The sequence below is a fragment of the Pelobates fuscus genome, chromosome 5 (assembly GCF_036172605.1).
Source record: "Pelobates fuscus isolate aPelFus1 chromosome 5, aPelFus1.pri, whole genome shotgun sequence".
In the NCBI taxonomy this organism is placed as follows: domain Eukaryota; kingdom Metazoa; phylum Chordata; class Amphibia; order Anura; family Pelobatidae; genus Pelobates; species Pelobates fuscus.
This window is the reverse complement of record NC_086321.1, coordinates 254,994,402-255,012,475: the sequence shown is the minus strand read 5'-3', so window position 1 is coordinate 255,012,475 and position 18,074 is coordinate 254,994,402. Positions and strand designations below refer to the sequence as shown.

General features: G+C 40.5%; 1 protein-coding gene across 2 annotated transcripts in view; it reads left to right on the top strand.

Moving 5' to 3' along the window:
• Nucleotides 1-18,074, top strand: part of ADAMTSL1 (ADAMTS like 1) — a 918,974-nt gene that overhangs the window by 855,738 nt on the left and 45,162 nt on the right. For both annotated transcript variants that reach the window (XM_063455242.1, XM_063455243.1), the window contains 2 exons: nt 16,789-16,968; nt 17,666-17,800. In XM_063455242.1, coding sequence (XP_063311312.1) covers nt 16,789-16,968; nt 17,666-17,800 — 315 coding nt within the window. The remainder of the gene's footprint in view (nt 1-16,788; nt 16,969-17,665; nt 17,801-18,074) is intronic.

The window sequence follows — 18,074 nt, the reverse complement described above, 5'->3', positions numbered from 1 at the left end:
GAATTAAGTAATGTATGGAGGCAGGAGGGACCACACAGAGGGAAGGGATATTGAGCATTCCCTTGCAGGCGTGATGTCTTCAAGGAGAAGATTGTTACGTCTGTTGCCAGCTTGTATTGCGCACTGATGACAAATGTACATTTTGCACAGAATTTATATGCGGCATTCCAGAACAGAGTTCCAAGCTGCCAAAGTCATGTGTGCCGGAGGTGCAACCAGCCCCCTGAAGACAAGTGGAAATACCTCCAGACTTGAACAGCCATGACTACTTCAAATTACGGCTGGATATACCTTGTATTAGAAACTTAAAACAATAATGTTTTAACTTACATGGTATTTATATTGGGTTTTTATGGCCAAAGTTTAAAGCAAGTTAAAACATTTTAAAGCAAATTGGATATTTTTATTTTTTGTGGCCCTTCTGGAAGTTAAACTATAATTTAAATTTGGTATCTTGTGTTTTCCTGATATGTAGTTTAGACTTGTTACATTACAGCACCATATAACACATAGAAATATATACTATAACATATGCTAGAGAGTGTGTGTGTGAGTTCTCTGGGACACATGTCAATCTCACATGCTCATGGGCAGCACACGAAAAGTACTGGTGTTATTAGTATAATGCAAGAAGATAAATCAATTCACTAATAAAATCTGAATTCAAAATAACCTGCAATTAGGTTCATTCACTAAACCAAGAATTGTGCAGAATTGGCAATGGAATTTCAAATTTTAGGTTAAAAAAGCAAATTGGGAAAATCTCTTTTTAATCTAAGCTATGGGCCTAAATGTCCAATTCCCGCGCCAATAATCCACTATTCCCAATTCAGTGAACACTTACTACTGCTTGATTGGTTAATGGATTTCCCTCCTACAGTATATCAATGCTACATACAATTCACCAGATATTTATTCTGTACTACTTTAAATTGAGTTCTCAGTAAAGCATTACAAATTTGAAATACACTCTTCTCTTTATAAATGTTTAGGAGAATGGATCCACATGGGTATGTGGAAAAACTTGCAGGTCATTCTATATCTACCAGCATTAGCAGATATGAAGCAGTATTTTACCACCATTACTATGTGGCAATTACACAAACTGCCTAGCTGAAGATATAAGCAGTTTAACATAAGGAATGTTAGTAGGCTGGAGGTGACAAAATAGCAGTAAACCCTGGGAGACATGTAAACTGGGCTACCCAAGAGCAGAGCTTGGCTGTAGAACTCTAGTGTGGGCAGAAATGGCCCGGAATAGCGTATTGAAATTGCAGAAGCAGTTGTAAAGTGTGTCATAAATAGTTACAACATTTATGCCCAGATAGTTGAGTTGGATGTCAGCTCACCACAAGGCTTCTTTGTGAATAACCTCTTGATGCACAGTTTTATTCATGGGGCAGCTGACTAAATTATTAAGTCTTAACAATATGTTGAATGCAAGTGAACCACACTTTTAACCAACATAAATCTCTCAGAACAAGACCGGATACAATTTTCCTTTCTTTATGCCCTTGAGGTCTTGCTAGCCGTTTATACCTTTCTACTCAGTATATTTATTATAATACTGCATGCCCTCCCTTTCCTAATTTAGTATGGTAACAACACCAAGCCATAATTTATTACTTCAGATGTCAGTGTGTTTACACACACCCACCCTCAAATGAGGTCAAGCTGAAAGTCCATAGATAATACATGAGGGATCGAAAAGGTTAGTTCCTCAGATAATTGTGAATTACATTTCCTATACTGCCCATCCTGCCTTTAAGGTAGTCATCACAGGCCGGCAATTAGCGATTTTACAATTTAAAAACATAGTAAGAAGAAAAGATTACACATGTCTATCTAAAAGGAGACAATAGCAGGAAATCTGCTTATTTTCCTTTGGCAACAATCAGGATATAATAATGTATTTTAGGTGAGCATTATCAATCAATCATTTCCACGTAAACCTGACCTCTTTGGATACCGTGAATTATCTGATCCGACCAAAAAATATAACTCCAGCTGTTTTAGTAACCGTACCCCACTGAGCAAAAACCTCTATAGAATAAATATTATTGAGCAAACCTAATACAAAGTATACAAAATAGATATCTGACAGACTGGTGCTCTAGCTGCATTGTCCATGTGACACAGAGGCTGAAAGCTCCTCTGTTACAAGCTTGTGTTCGCTCCACTAAGAGCATCAGCTGAGCACTCTTAGCCAATGAGATAAGCCCCACACTGCTGGGTGCGCAAGGCAGATCATTCTCAGTTAGACTGCCTACCCTGGGAGAGCAACAGAGAACTCCTTGCACCATAACCACTACAGTGCGTTGTAGGTTTATGGAGAAGTGTTCCTTTAATCTTTTTCCACCCCACATTTCCTAAATAAAGCAACATGTGTGTATATTATGCATTCTATATTCTACTCTACATATACATTTTTGGGCATTTTATGTGCTCATTTTACATCACACTAAAAAACAGGGAGCTGGATTTTTGTTGACTTTCGGGATTTGTCAGGGTTCCCCTGATAATTTTTAAATGACACACAAAAGCTGTTTTACTGTATATTTAACCCCTTCAGGACCGCTGATGGTTCAGGACCGTCAGCGGTAAAACGTGCGTTTGGACCGCTGACGGTCCTGAACCGTCATAACGGTCTGGGGCTACTTACCTGATCGCCGTCGGTCCCACGGCGGCGATCAGTGCTCCACCCGGTCCAGGGGGACTGCCTGTCTGCCCGGGCAGTCCCCCCTCGGCAGATCAGGACCCCACGGCCATGTGATCACTCGATCACATGACCGCAATAGGTGTCTGTGTATCTGCCTGCAGGGGGACTGTCTGTGCTGACAGGCAGTCTCCCTGCAAGTGAAAAATCCAAAAAATAAAGTTAAAAAAAAAACAGTGTAAAATCAGTGTAAAAATAAATAAATAATATGTGTATATATATATATGATATATATACACATGTATTATATCTATATATAATATATGTATATGTATCATATATATAATGTCATATTAAGTGTATTTTTATATTTATATATACGTATATTAATATAAAAATACACTTATATTTAAATTACACACGAATATATACAATATATATATATAATTGCTATATATATGGTATATATATATTATTATAAAATACAAATATGTTAATAAAAATAAATAACAAAAAATAAAAATAATTTTTAATAATTATAAAAAAATATTTATATATGCAATTTTATTCTAACAGTATTTTGATATATATATATATATATATATTTATATCAAAATATACTTAGAATGTAATGATATATATATCTATGTATAAATAAATAAATAAAAACAATACGAAATATACATATGTCCATATACATAATTACATAAATAATTTCATAAATATACACGTAGACGTCAAATATATAAATATGTATATATATTAAAATTCTACATGTGTATTTATGTAATATTTTTACCTAATTAAGTAATTTTAATGATTGCAATTTGAGGGACCTGCCTGCCAACCCAGGCCGAAAGTCCAGATAATTTAATTTGCTAGCACTGTGTTTAACCCTGTAACTTTCTATGACACCCTAAAACCTGTACATGGGGGTACTGTTCTACTCGGGAGACTTCGCTGAACACAAATATTAGTGTTTCAAAACAGTAAAACATATCACAGCGATGATATTGTCAGTGAAAGTGAATTTTTTTGCATTTTTCACACACAAACAGCACTTTCACTGAGGATATTATTGCTGTGATACATTTTACTGTTCTGATACACTAATATTTGTGTTCAGCGAAGTCTCCTGAGTATAACAGTACCCCACTTGTAGAGGTTTTATAGTGTTTGTGAAAGTTACAGGGTCAAATATAAGGCTTGATTTTACTTTTTTTTTTTATTGAAATTTGTCGGATTGGTTAGGTTGCCTTTGAGAGCGTATGGTAGCCAAGGAATGAGAATTAGCCCCATGATGGCATACCATTTGCAAAAGAAGACAACCCAAGGTATTGCAAATGGGGTATGTTCAGCCTTTTTTAGTAGCCACTTAGTCACAAACACCGGCCAAAGTTAGCGTTTCTTGCATTTTTAACACACAAACAAATATAAATGCTAACTTTGGCCAGTGTTTGTGACTAAGTGGCTACTAAAAAAAACTGGACATACCCCATTTTGAATACCCTGGGTTGTCTACTTTAAAAAAAATATGTACATGTTAGGTGTGTTTCGGGGATTTATGACAGATAACGGTGTTACAAGGTCACTATTGATACATTTAAAATATATATATATTGAAACAGCAATTTCCTACTTGTATTTATAGGCCTATAACTTGCAAAAAAAAGCAATAAAGCATGTAAACACTGGGTGTTTTTAAACTCGGGACAAAATTTTGAATCTATTTAGCAGTTTTTTTCATTAGCTTTTGTAGATAAGTAAAAGATTTTTCAAGTAAAAGTCCAAAAACATGTTTTTTTTTTTAATTTTTCACCATATTTTATTATTTTTTTTAAATACAATATTGGACATAATACAAATAATGGTATGTAAAGAAAGCCCCTTTTGTCCTGAAAAAAACAATATATAACTTGTATGGGAACCGTAAATGAGAGAGCGGAAAATTACAGCTAAACACAAACACCACAAAAGTGTTAAAACTGCTCTGGTCCTTAACGTACAAACATCGCAAAAACAGGCCGGTCCTGAAGGGGTTAAACGGATTGCTCACTAAAAAAACAAACACATTAATACCTCTATTTAAAGAATTTACAGTTTTGACCAAAAGATATAGGAATGATAGGGTGAGATAACGGGGTGGCTTAGATCAGCACTTTCAGAATGTTATTATTACTATTGACATTTATATAGTGCCAACTTATTCCGCAGCACTTTACAAAATTATAAAGGGAAAAATGTAACAATAAATGAAACAACATTTACAAAATTGCTATTCTACAGGAATGGAATTACATTAGAAAATACTGTGAAAAGAAAAGTGTAGTTTCTGCATTATCAGTATGGTGACAGAGTGAATGGGCTGTGGGTCCTGAATAATGCCCAGAACTCCAAAACTGTGTGACAAAAACCGGCTTTGGCAGCTATAGATTTAAACTTCCATAAGCACTTCACTGATCTATAGGTGTTAATGTGTTTTGGGTTTTCCCTTAACTTCTTCCATGCCTTACAGCAAACGCTGGCTTTAAGTGCAGAAGATATTCTCAGACACGCACACTTTGGATACAAGTATCTAACAGTTTATATTAGTCAGAATAATATTGGTAATCAACAGGCCGTTCTTTACATCATATACAGCTTCCCCATGTTTTGCAGCACAATTATTACAGAACGTTTCTTTGCTTGTTCTTTGTGTATCTACATGAGAAATCTGGTTGCAAGCTTTAAAGGAGAGGCCAGCATTAGGATCAGCAAGGCCCCAGTGGGAAAGTGCAGACATTAAGTTTTATGGTTTGTTCCCTGCAGACAGCATAGAGTGAGTATCAGAATGAAGAATGAGCTGCTCTGTATAAATTTGACATTTGGCTCCTACTACCAGTGCCAGGAGACAGTTGAATAACCTGACTGCTGACAGGCTGTGATAAGTTACAGAAGAAGATTTCTTCACAGAATATGATAATACGGATAATATTGTTTCAATGGGTTACAGTATCTTAATGGACATGCCATGTTAGGACCTCGGCCCTGGCCACACAGGCTTTCAGCGGCAGACAGTTTTAGCTTTTGTTATTGTTGTTGCTTAGCATCAGTAAAATGAATGAAGATGGTATCTATTCTATAATGTATACATATTAGAAGAGTACATGTGCCCCCTGGAATTTGCTTTTGGTTTGCAGTATATTACATTCAGTGTGCAATCCAGGCACATTCTGTAGATTAGGGATGGCCAAATGTTGGATCTTCAACTGTTGTGGAACTCCAACTCCCACAATGCTTCAAGACAACTGGGCATCTATCTTTTGGTGAACGGTGATCAAAAACAGTACTGGCCAAGATATAGACCACTTGCTGATGTAGAACTACTACCACTGGGATGCTTGCCAAGTATACAGAATTAAAAAGTTTCATGGGAGTTGTTCTAAAACATCTGAGGATGTATGTTTTGGTCACCCCTATTCTTTAGTATGTCTCTGGATTGCACATTAAATGTAATGTAATGCTGTAGAACTCTGCCTCCCATGATGTTTAAAGGGGAATTGTCACTTCCCAGTATTTTAATATTATGTTTACCAATCACCATATTTAGCAAATATGCTTTTGTGAGTGAAAGGGCAGATGCTGGTCTCCTTTCACCTACCTTGGTTTCCGAAAGCTCCGTGTTCGGTGTGTATGCGTAAATAAAATACATGCATGGTGCCTCATCGAACATATTCTATGCATAAAATATCCCTGTATGGAATGTTGGTGGTATGTTAAAGGGTAATTATGAAAACAGTGAGGACAATCAAGGAAACTACAACATTTTAATGGAAAAAAACACAGCTTCAAGAGACACTCCAGATCCATAAAGCACTTTAGCTTGCTGAAGTGCTTTATGTATGAAGTCTGTATCCTCATTCTTTTTGATTTTACACAAAGTACAAATTTGAATAGAAGTTGTCAGGTTTATGAATTAACCTGGTTACACCCGCCTGTCTTTCATCCCAACAACTGGTCCAGTTACTTCCTGGTTTGGTAATCTCACTGGAGCTAAACTCACAAGGCAGCAATTGCCCAGAACACCTGCCTTGCAAAGACCTCTCTCATTCAGCTGCATTGGAAAGTCTGTGATTGGATATCCACAGAAAGTCTGGGCGGGGTTAGAAAGTGAGGACTTGCAGAGGCTTCAGACAAGAGATTTGCAGCTTTTGTAATCTGTTTTTAGATATACCCATAATAACAAAAAATTGAAGATTATGCTAGCGCTAGTGTACTTATAATCTTAATTTTAATAATGACAGGAGGCGAGTATTTTGCTTTACTCTCTTTACTAAAACTCCATAGCAGTAAAGAAAGTGAATAAACGTTTTAACCAATCAAAATGCAAATAGGGAGTATATTATTTCAGTCAACAGGCTCCTCCCCCTCTTTCGGAAGCGAACATCGGAACAGGGAAGAAAATAGTGATAAAGTCTGTAACGAACATCCGTAATGGAATCCAATGGGAATGATGAACTTCTTGGGTTGAGTAGGAAGAAAAAACAGGCACCAACCGGAGAACTTCCGATGCTTGGTCTTTATATGATGAGAAATATCGTTATGGTCATGCCGTAGATGTTCCAAATTCTTTCACACTTAAACTGAAAAGAGAATATGAGAAAGGTTAGGCACCGGTCTTGAAACTGTTTGTAGTCATGACAGTGATCCATCGGATTACATTGCAATAATTTAATTTGTATATTCAGTGTATAGACTACTAGTAGTTAAATAGGCTAATGACAACAGAGACTACCTTATGAACATAAGATGCAAGGAGTTATGAAGAAAAACAGAAGAATGTCGAAATGTAGAGAAGTATGATTAGAGTATGAATAGAGTAGTTCCCCTCCTCCCGGGTGGGAAGGGTGGGAAAATACTCGCCTCCTGTCATTATTAAAATTAAGATTATAAGTACACTAGCGCTAGCATAATCTTCAATTTTATCACATGACAGGAGGCTTCATATTTTGCATTTTTTAACGCTGTAGAATCAGAGACATGGCAGCACTGGAATTCGGACGGAAATAGAAGGTGCGGAATGTAGATTCCCTAGACCAATCAGCGGAGCGTAGGATATCCATTAAGGAGGCACCCGCCATGAAGGCTGAGGATGCTGCTGCTCCGCGTACTGAGTGGGCTCCGAATGTAGTGTCCACACCGGCTAGCGATAGTAACCATCGAACCCATCTTGCTAGGGTGGTGGAAGTGATGGGGACATGTGGTCTGACGTATGATACTAGGAGTTGACCTGATGGTGTAGACCGAAGAGGTAGGGTGGTTTCCACGTACTGTTGTAGTGTGGAGACAACGCAGAGTTGCGGTTCTGTGGGGAAGAAAGGATAAAACACAGATGTGGAGTCCGTCTTAGTGCGGCGAGATATCCGGAATGTAACTCCTTCTGGAGAGATTGAGAAAGCGTCTATGTCCAGTGCTCGAATGTCTGACACTCTGCGGAAGGAGACCAGGCAGAGCAAGACTGTGAGTTTTTCTGATAATTGACGGAGGGAGAGTCTGTCGTTAGTTGGCCAGTCTTTCAGGAATCGGAGGATTACGTCGACGTCCCAGAATTGAGAGTATTTGGGCCCTGGGGGACGTTGTAATCGAATGCCTCTCCAGAGTCGGCATACAACTGGTTCTTTGCCAACTGGAATCCCTTGTATGGGGACGTGGGCCGCTGACATAGCTGAGCGAATTACATTAAGTGATCTGTAAGAACGTCCTAATGAGAAAAGGTGAGATAGGAAGTTCAAAATGGCTGAAACAGGGGCCGTAAATGGATCGAAGTTCCGTTCCAGACACCAAGTGGACCAGGAATTCCAGGCGGATAGATAGCATCTTCTGGTTCCGGGGGCCCATGAGTCCCATAGCAGTTCTTTAGCAGCCTGCGATAGTTCGCCGACTTGCCAGGAGCCCCTGAAAGCGTCCAAACCACCAGATGGAGATGGTTGTCTAGGATTAGTGGATGAGGGTTGCCTTTTGGATCTGTTAGAATGTATTGATGATGAGGTAGTAGAAGGGGATCGTGGTATGATAGAGCTAGGAGATCTGGGAACCATGGTTGTCCCCTCCATAGTGGAGTGATGAGTACTAGTGAGGTTTGCTGATTCTTCAGATAGTGTATGGTCCTCGCTATCATGGCGAAGGGAGGGAAGGCGTAGGCTCCTGTGATCGGCCAAGGTTGTAGGAATGCATCCACTGCTGCGCTCTCCGGGTCCGGGAGCCAGCTGAAGTATAATTTCGTTTGTCTGTTGTTGCGGGACGCAAACAGGTCCAAGTGGAGTGGACCTAGGCGTTCCGCAATGCAGTTGAAGATTTGTGGATCTAGTTTCCAGTCGCTGGTGTCCCGCCAGTGGCGTGAGAACCAATCCGCTGTGAGGTTTGTCTCTCCTGGGAGGTATTCCGCCGTGAGGGAGATGTTGCGGGGTAGGCAAAAGTCGAAAATTTCTTTTGTTATTTCTGATAGGAGACGTGAGTGGGCTCCTCCTAGGCGGTTGATGTAACGGACTGCGGAAATGTTGTCCATCCGGAGTAGGATGCAACAGTCCGACTTGTCCTTTGCTAGGCTTCGGATCGCGAAAGACCCGGCTAGGAGTTCTAGGCAGTTTATATGTAAGTTGAGGTCTTGGGATGTCCAAGCACCTCCTGTCGATACATTTTCGCTCGTCGCTCCCCATCCCCAGAGGCTGGCGTCTGATTCTAATATCATGTCGGGAGCTTTCCCGAAGATGGCTCGGCCGTTCCATGCTTCCATGCTGTCCAGCCACCATCTGAGTTCGTCTCTGACTTCCTCTGTCATCGGGACCGGCTGATCGTATGAGGGGTTTTCCCTGAGAAAGGAAGCTTTGAGGCGTTGCATTGCCCTGTAGTGAAGTGGACCTGGAAATATAGCTTGAATGGAGGCCAAGAGAAGCCCTACGATGCGTGCGAGGGTGCGGAGTGGAATGGTGTGGGAGCGGATGGCCCTGCGTAATTCCTTGCGAATGGCTGAGATTTTTGCCGTCGGTAGCCGTAGAGTGCTGGAGGTGGAATCTATCTCGAATCCCAAAAATTGAACTGTTTGTGATGGGGAGATAGCTGATTTTTGGAAGTTCACTGTGAAGCCCAGGGATGATAGGAGATCCGTGGTGTAGCGTGTGTGTTGTATCAGTCTGAGTCTGTCTGAGCAGAACAGAAGGAGGTCGTCCAGGTATATAATGCAACGAATGCCTTGAGCTCGAAGATGTGCGACCACGGGTTTCAGCAGTTTGGTGAAACACCATGGGGCCGAACTGAGGCCGAAGGGGAGGCACGTGAATTGCCAGGGACGGCCTTGCCAATGGAAACGAAGGTATTGTCTGCAGGATTGATGGACGGGTACTGATAGATACGCGTCCTTGAGATCCAGTCTCGTGAACCAATCCTTGTCTTGTAGGAGGTCTCTTAAAAGATGTATGCCTTCCATCTTGAAATGGTTGTAAGTGACGTATTGGTTGAGTTGTCGTAGGTTTATGACTGGTCGTAGATCGCCCGTTTTCTTCTTGACTAAGAAGATGTTGCTGAAGAAACCTCGAGGTTCGGACGCGGGTTCTATCGCGCCTTTTGAGTATAGGGTTTGTAGTTCTTCGTTGATGAGAGATTTGTCTGTTCTTGAGCAGTTGATGGGACGTGGTATTTCCGTCTGTCGGGGTTGGTCTACGAAGTCTATGACGTAGCCTCGTACTGTCTGTAGGATCCATGCGTCCGCGGATATTGAGGTCCATTCCTGGAAGAAAAGAGATATGCGACCTGCTGTATGCATTGGAAGGGAAACATGAGTGAATTGATTGCTTACCTGAGGAGAAACGTGCTCTGCCTCGAGTGCGTGGTCCGCGACCTCTGTCTGCGCCTCGTGTGTAGGAAGATGGTCGGTATCCCATCTCTGGGTAGAAAGGCTGTGGTCTTGTAGCTCTGGGGCCTGAGGGCCAGAAGCGGCTGGCAGCACGGCCCCTTTGGCGGCCAGCCCGTCCAAAAACACCCCTAGAGGGGTTTTGTCTAAAGACTCTTCTCATTGATGATTGAGCCTTGTTCAGGGATGTGTAGACGTTAACATGTCTGCTTAATTCTTTGAGAAATTGTTCTCCGAAAAGCTTGCCCTGTGCCATAGGACCTAACTCCTTGGTGCCCAACTCCACCAATTTCCCGTCAATGCGGAGAAGTGCTGCTTTGCGTCGCTCAGATGATAAGGCGACATTGGCATTACCCACAAAACAAAAGCACCTTTGTGCCCATTCCCGCACGTCACGCGCCCATTCGCGCACCATAGTAGGGTCAAATTGATCGGCTTTGGCTAGAGCATCATCAGCCAAGTACATAATTCTGGATAGTGGTCCCACCGAGTCCAGAAGTTTATCTTGAACCCCTCTAAACCCTTTTTCCACGCCTTTTCGTGGGTCACGGCCACCTCGTGACATAAAAGTTGTCATCACTTGGTCAAATTTTGGCGTGTCCGCCACGTGGTCGGGTAGAAAAGGCCTTGGGCATTCTGACCTCAAACGGTTGCGGACCGTTTTGTCCATGGGCTTTCGTAGCCAGAGGTGCATAAACCTCGCTAGGTGGTCAGGTGGTGTCCAATCGCTTGAGCGAGGGTGTCTAATTTTTCTTGGGTCAAAAAGTTTTTGTCCCAGTGGGTCAAGGATGGTGTCTTCATCCTCTTGCGGGTTTTCCGCATTATCTTGGTCTTGGGGTTCTCCCATGAATGTGTGTTGCGGAAAAAATGATTGGGATCCGGAGTCTGAACCCCAAACACCTTCATTGGAGTCTGAGTCGTCCGCTTGCCATTCATCTAAAATGGCCATGGGTTTAGTTTGGGACTGTTCTTCATCCGAAGAGTAGTCGTGTTGAGGATTCGTGATGGTGGCAGAAATGGGTTTAGCGCGTTTAGCGGGGTTTTTACTTTTATGTGAGTGGTCTTTTTCGCCTTTCCACTGGCGTTTGCCCGTGAGAGTTTCAGGGCTTTTGTGAGATTCTTGTGCATCAGAATCGGAGTCATGGCGGGATGGGTGGGCTTTAGATGGTTTCCTCTTGTCGGAGCCAGAGGCCATCATCTTGGAGAGGACTTTCTCCATTGAGGCAGAAACGGCCTCGTTCACCATATTTTGGAGATCTGTGGTTTGAGAGGTCTCCATGGTGTCTGGGTATATGATTGGCACAGGGCGTGGTAGAGGTCAGTCTGCTGTATTTTAGTCGATATAGACTGTAGTAATATCGCTATGCAATACCCCAGCAGGGTGCAATAACGTAAATTTTTGTATAGTAGTACAATCGGGACCCCAGCAGGGTTATTAGAATAAATAATAATAATAATAAAACCGAGTACCCCAGCAGGGTCTAGACGGTATAGTAACTGGTCAGATGTAAGCCAGATAACCCCAGCAGGGTTGTAATAAAATGATACCCCAGCAGGGTATGAGTAGTGGTATGTTGGAGATTAAGCTCCAGCAGGATAGTAATCCGATTTATATAATCACCCCAGCAGGGTGTATAATGTCCAATGGGCTAGTAACAGGTGTGTAACCACTAGGCCCCAGCAGGGCAAATAGACCACTTGTTGGGATTTTAAATGTATTCTGGGCCTCACCCAGTATGACAGAGGTGGCCACAAAGCGACCTCCTTAGCAGCACAATATATAGGGCAGCACCCCAGTCAGGCACAGGTTAATACCTGATGTGCCTTTAAACAGCTTGAGTGACTGACCTCTTGTAGCAGACTGTAGAAGGCTTGCAGTGTCCGTTGAACTTGCCGTTCTGAGGTTTCGCGGCAATTTGCTGCGGTCCTAAAATGGCGGCCGTAATCTCGCGAGACGCGGGATTAAAAATGGCCGCCGCGAGAAGGAAGCCGCGGCTGAAATAGGGCCGCGGAAAACGCGGCGGAAAAGAGCCTCCGAGCGGCGGCAAGGTGGGGAAAAAAGAAGGATGCAGGGAAAAACCCAAGCAGAAAGGAGAGAGGTAAACTACCACTAGGGTGAAGTAACCCCGGTGGTACTAAACATAGGATAGATAGTAGGATAAAAACGGTTAGAGACTACAGAAAATAGCAGAACTATATAGATAATGAAAAAGTTAGATAATAAAATAGTATATATGAGGAAAAAAGGTAAATAAAACATTCACAAGAGGTAAAATAGGGAAGAGCCAAAAACTCTGACCTGTCTGCGATGGAGCAGTAAAGAAAGCGGGGGAGGAGCCTGTTGACTGAAATAATATACTCCCTATTTGCATTTTGATTGGTTAAAACGTTTATTCACTTTCTTTACTGCTATGGAGTTTTAGTAAAGAGAGTAAAGCAAAATATGAAGCCTCCTGTCATGTGATAAAATTCATGATTAAATACATACAATAAAAAGAGAGAAAAAAGTCATGTGTGCATGATTCCAAATCCCTATGCACATGCAAATAGCTGGAGGTTTTTTGTTTTGTTTTTTGCCACGTCAAGGCCTACTCTTCACCTTGCTGCTTTCAGCTAAAAGGTAAAATCTCTAATAAGACAGAGCAATGGTGCTGATTATCCTTTAGCTTGAACATTTCATAGCACCATTTTCCCAGATGCACATTGGTCTGTTGCAAGAAAGCTACCGGTATCCTCTGTGCTAGCGTAATCACATTATATCTTGAATAGGGAAGTATGTACACATCTGCAGTAGAGGGTAATTTAAAAGTCACTGCTACGCTCAATGTTCCCTGACTGACTCAAATTAATCTAATTATCTAAATCACATCTGATGCAACTTAATTGTTTTCTTACATCAGCAACAAGTTTGTGTTTAGGCTGTCTTTATTATTTATTTTTTAATTGATTTATCCCTTGATCTGTATTATATATCTGTTAAAAAGAAGAATGTGCCCACCACATGTAAGTTACAGATACATGTACATTCAGACTTTGAAGCATAACTATTAATGCTCCCCCTTCCTTGTTTCTAAGAGCTAACAATGTTTATACCTATTTATAAGAAACTCGTAGAATAAATGTGCAATAAAACTCACATACATGTGCAAAATATAGGAGTGCCATCATAGATCTCCACACACAATACAATTTACTGCATTTTAGAGAATGTTTTTTTTTTTTTTTTTGACAAATCATTGTAATGCTTAGCAGTTGAATAGTTATGAACGGATCTTAATGCCCCACAGCCCTTCATCTCACAGTAACGTATGTTTAAACAGTAGTAAATGTGTATGTTTAGAAGTCTGTCTGCACTAATTCATGTATTTTGATGTAAATGGCTTACTCAGTTTCAAAAATAGGCCCTGAAAACACCTACAATTTTCTTTGTAGCTCCACCCTCTGAACCATGCCTTTAATCAAGGGATGGGTAACCTTCGGCCCTCTAGATGTTGTGGACTACATCTCCCTTGATGCTTTGCCAGTATTATGGCTGTAAGAGCTTTATAGGAGATGGAGTCCAAAACATCTGTAGGGCCAAAGGTTCCCCATCCCTGCTTTAATCACTCCACCTTAACACAAAAGCTTCCTTCTTTGGCTTTTGGAAGCATTCAGCGGTTATGTGATTTTGTAAGATTTTGCAAGTTTTAATGTATTTAAGATACTGCAAACTTCAGTTACCTTTTAGTGCTCTATAGGCTTTTGAATAAGATCCATCACAGGATAATGAATTCAAAAATACCTCAGTCATTATTTAAGTCAACTTTTTGCTTTTCTTCTTTGCGTACAATTTCAGGTTATTTACTTAAGTTAAAAATCCAAGGATTTCAAGTATAAGGCTAAAATAGCCAAGCTAAAAACAGTTGACATGGAGATTTTTTCTAAATTGGCTATTTTAACCTAGATTTTATAATTCACTTGGAATACCTGGCGATTCTCACTTTAGTGAATAGCCCTCTTTGTCATAACAAAATGTTTGAGGGTTATGGACCTGCTGTTTGTCCAGGCTCATGATGGTGTATTCTGAAAACTGCTAAGCCTTTAGGTTATTTTGCACCAGAATATTCTTTTGGAGACAATTTATAGTTTAGAAACACCAGTCATCTCTCTAACATAGACCATTTAACTGCAGAAGGCAACTGAAATGACAGGGCAATGTAATATTGCCACCTAGTGGTAAAGATTTGGAAGTCAAAACACACATCTTGTTTTTTTTTCTTGTTTTTTTGCACTTATACAAAAGGACAATTTTTACATTGTAATAGATATATACCAGAAATTAAGCTTACATGTTTCTCTGTTTTCTTTTCCTATGCATCTTCAAATATTGTTGCATAGATCAACAGCTACAATAACACGATTACAATTTAGAATATTGAAGGTTTCAGAATAAAACTAAAATAAAATTATGTTAAAATGGTTTTGATGTTGTATTATTCTAAACAGTAATCAAATTGTACCCCAGCCTGGAGGCTAGATGCACATCTGCAGAGCTCTGTGCAGACCTGCTTAAAAATAGCAGGAGAATAGCAGGAGAACCGCAGACTTACCAGCCCAAGCACCATCACTGTCTGTTCCACGAAAAACCTGACTCTCAGCCAGTAATGACAGAGACGCTGAAGGAGCTACTGATGAACCTCCAAAACACACTTAAAGCAGATATGGCGTCCCTACACTCTGACATTACATGCCTCGTAAACCGATTGAGTACAGTCGAGACCTCAGTGGATAAACAGGCTATGAAGATCACTTTACAGCAGGAGGCCTCAGACCGGAGATATGTGGCCTTGGAGGATACGAGACACCGCAAACATTTGAGGGTCAGGGGTATCTTGGAGGACGTCCCAGCGGTGGAGCTCCCGCACCTATGGAGGTTACTAACGGCCTTGCTATCACCAAAACAGGCCAAGCAGATATTCATCAACGAATGTTTCGGAGACCCCCGATAGCGGTGCCTACAGATTTAGTGATGCGCTTCCAGAGCAGCAGCGATAAAGCTGCTGTACAGTCAGCTATAAAGGGAATTTTTCCATACAAATTCAAGAACATGGAACTTACGTTCTTTTCAGACCTATCTGGAGACACTGCAATGGTGTAGGTCCCTACGTCCATTCACCATGCTCCTTAGGGATCGCAACTTCTGCTATAGATGGTGCGGGTCGAGGATTCTCCAGGTTCTGCATGGCAACTCAGTCCATCCTGTACATGCTCTACGCGGAGTTAGGGATCTCCTGGAAACCATTGGCCTTGTAAGGGATTCTCTAAGTCAAAAGGGGGCATCAGAAGCTAATGCACCACACACACATGGGACCCTGCGACTACCATCCAGTTTGTTCCCTGGAGCGCCCTCACGGCCTGTTATGCTGTGACCTCAACCTGAAGCCGATGACAGTTTATCAGTATTAATAACACCAGGCTATATACAGCTTATTTAGTTATGCTATGTTTTCTCTTATTGCTATAACATGATTTTGTCACCTTAACATTCAAACTATCCAATACTTTTACCCCTCACTTTTCTCAGATGGGTTGATTTCCCAACTAACTTCACCCCCCCGCCGCGTCTGGCGCGAGGTTACTCCAGAGGCCATAACGCTCAGAGGTGTAAATTTAATATGACCTAGTGGCCTACAGGCCATAGTTACTTCTCATTTTTTGTACTAATAAAACAAAAAAGGGGGCACACTGACCTAGACCTGCCACGCTACACCTACGCTCTTAATACATTATAACAGGGCCAGTTTTAGAGGTCTACTCAAGCATGGAAATAAATAGGGATTCACTAAAACCTACTCAAGCATAGCTAGTCCGTTCCCATGCCAATGTGCTGATCACTGTTTAAAATTGCTTCTAATATTTTCACTAATGCTGTTGTGGCACGGTGAGTTTCTATGTTAAATATATCCTCATGTGCAACAAAAATAAAGAATGTTTAAAAAAAAAGTATAGCCCAGCCTTTGTAAATATGTTTTAGCCATTATCCTTTTAAAAATGTAGAACTACAACCCCCTGATGTTTAAACAGATTTAAGGCTGGCAAACAAGGGGTCACCATTTGGCCACCCCTTTCTAAAGAGAGGTAAGCCCTCTAGCACATAGGAAGCTATTAAGATAAATAATGTTAGTCCTGAAGGTTTTCTATTTTAAAGGAAATTGTACTTTTTTTTTTACCAGTTTTTTTTTTATTTTTTGTTGTTTGTTTTTTCCAGGCATTCCAGAGGCAGATGTGTCTTGGTACAGAAATAAAAGCAGATTGCACCCAGCACTGCACATGAGTGACGGGTCTCTGTTTATTGGAAATGTCACTGAGTCTGACCAGGGACTCTACACTTGTAAAGCAGCCAATGTGCATGGAGAAGTGTCGGAATCTACCGAACTACAGCTTCTAAGTGAGTTCAGAGGGACACATATACGTACGTTTTCTAGCAGTCTAGAATTTAATATAAGCAATAATTAAATAGTTTTTGCCCCGTGCCCCGTGGTTTCTAGTTATGCTTCATTATATTTGGTAAATTTAAATGTGAAATGTCATATAACCAGATTCTTTTATTTCTCGTATTTACTTGTTTTCCCTCAAAAGTATTCATGCAGGAGAGTAAAATGGCATGTGATGTAAATAAGGCATGTAGGAATTTAAAGTGAATTTCAGATTTTACACCAAAATAACTGAATTGGAAGCATAGCCAGTTAATGTGGATTTTTTTTTTTTTTTTTTTTTTACTATTTAGCTATTTTGGTGAAAAATTTTAAAATTCAAATTCACTTTTTCGATTCCCAAAAATGTACACTTTAGTGAATAACCCAATTAGTCTATGTAGAACAGTGTTTAGTTAATTATATATTTATAGAAAATAGACTATTTCCTGCATTTGTATTCTGTTGCACACTCCTCTAATAAAAATACGTTAGTAAGCTTAGAATGTGTATGTCCTCCGAGATTTATGAGGTCTGAGTGGAATATTTAATTTTTTTTTGCTTGACAATTTTTGAAAAAAATCCATGCTAATATATAGATTTATTTGTATATGTAACACACATTTTATCCTGATCCTGGCAATCACCCACCATGCTATTGTTCATCCCTAGGTCTGTCCCTGGACACCTATGGAGTAGAACGTTTACAACTGCTGTTTGCTGAAACTGAGCCAGGAGTTCCGTTTGTGTTGACATCTCAGAATGGAAATACTTTGCAGGTTACTCCTGGGGGTTCCGCTCTGATAGGTAAGTAACACGATATTTGTGTTTTAAATATACTTATGGAAAAATGGACAGATTATTTTTCTGCTATAGACTTTAATGTAGGATATTGGTTATGGAAATATTTAGTTTATTCATTGATTCTTACTAAAAACAGAAACGTGCAAGTGTTGTTTTCCAATAAAGGCAATAAAGTAAACAGCATTAAGCATGACAGGTGCCTACAGGCCACTCACTTCTGTAATATCAAAACATGAGAACAAGGATGTCATTGGATAAGAGTGGACATGGTTGGATA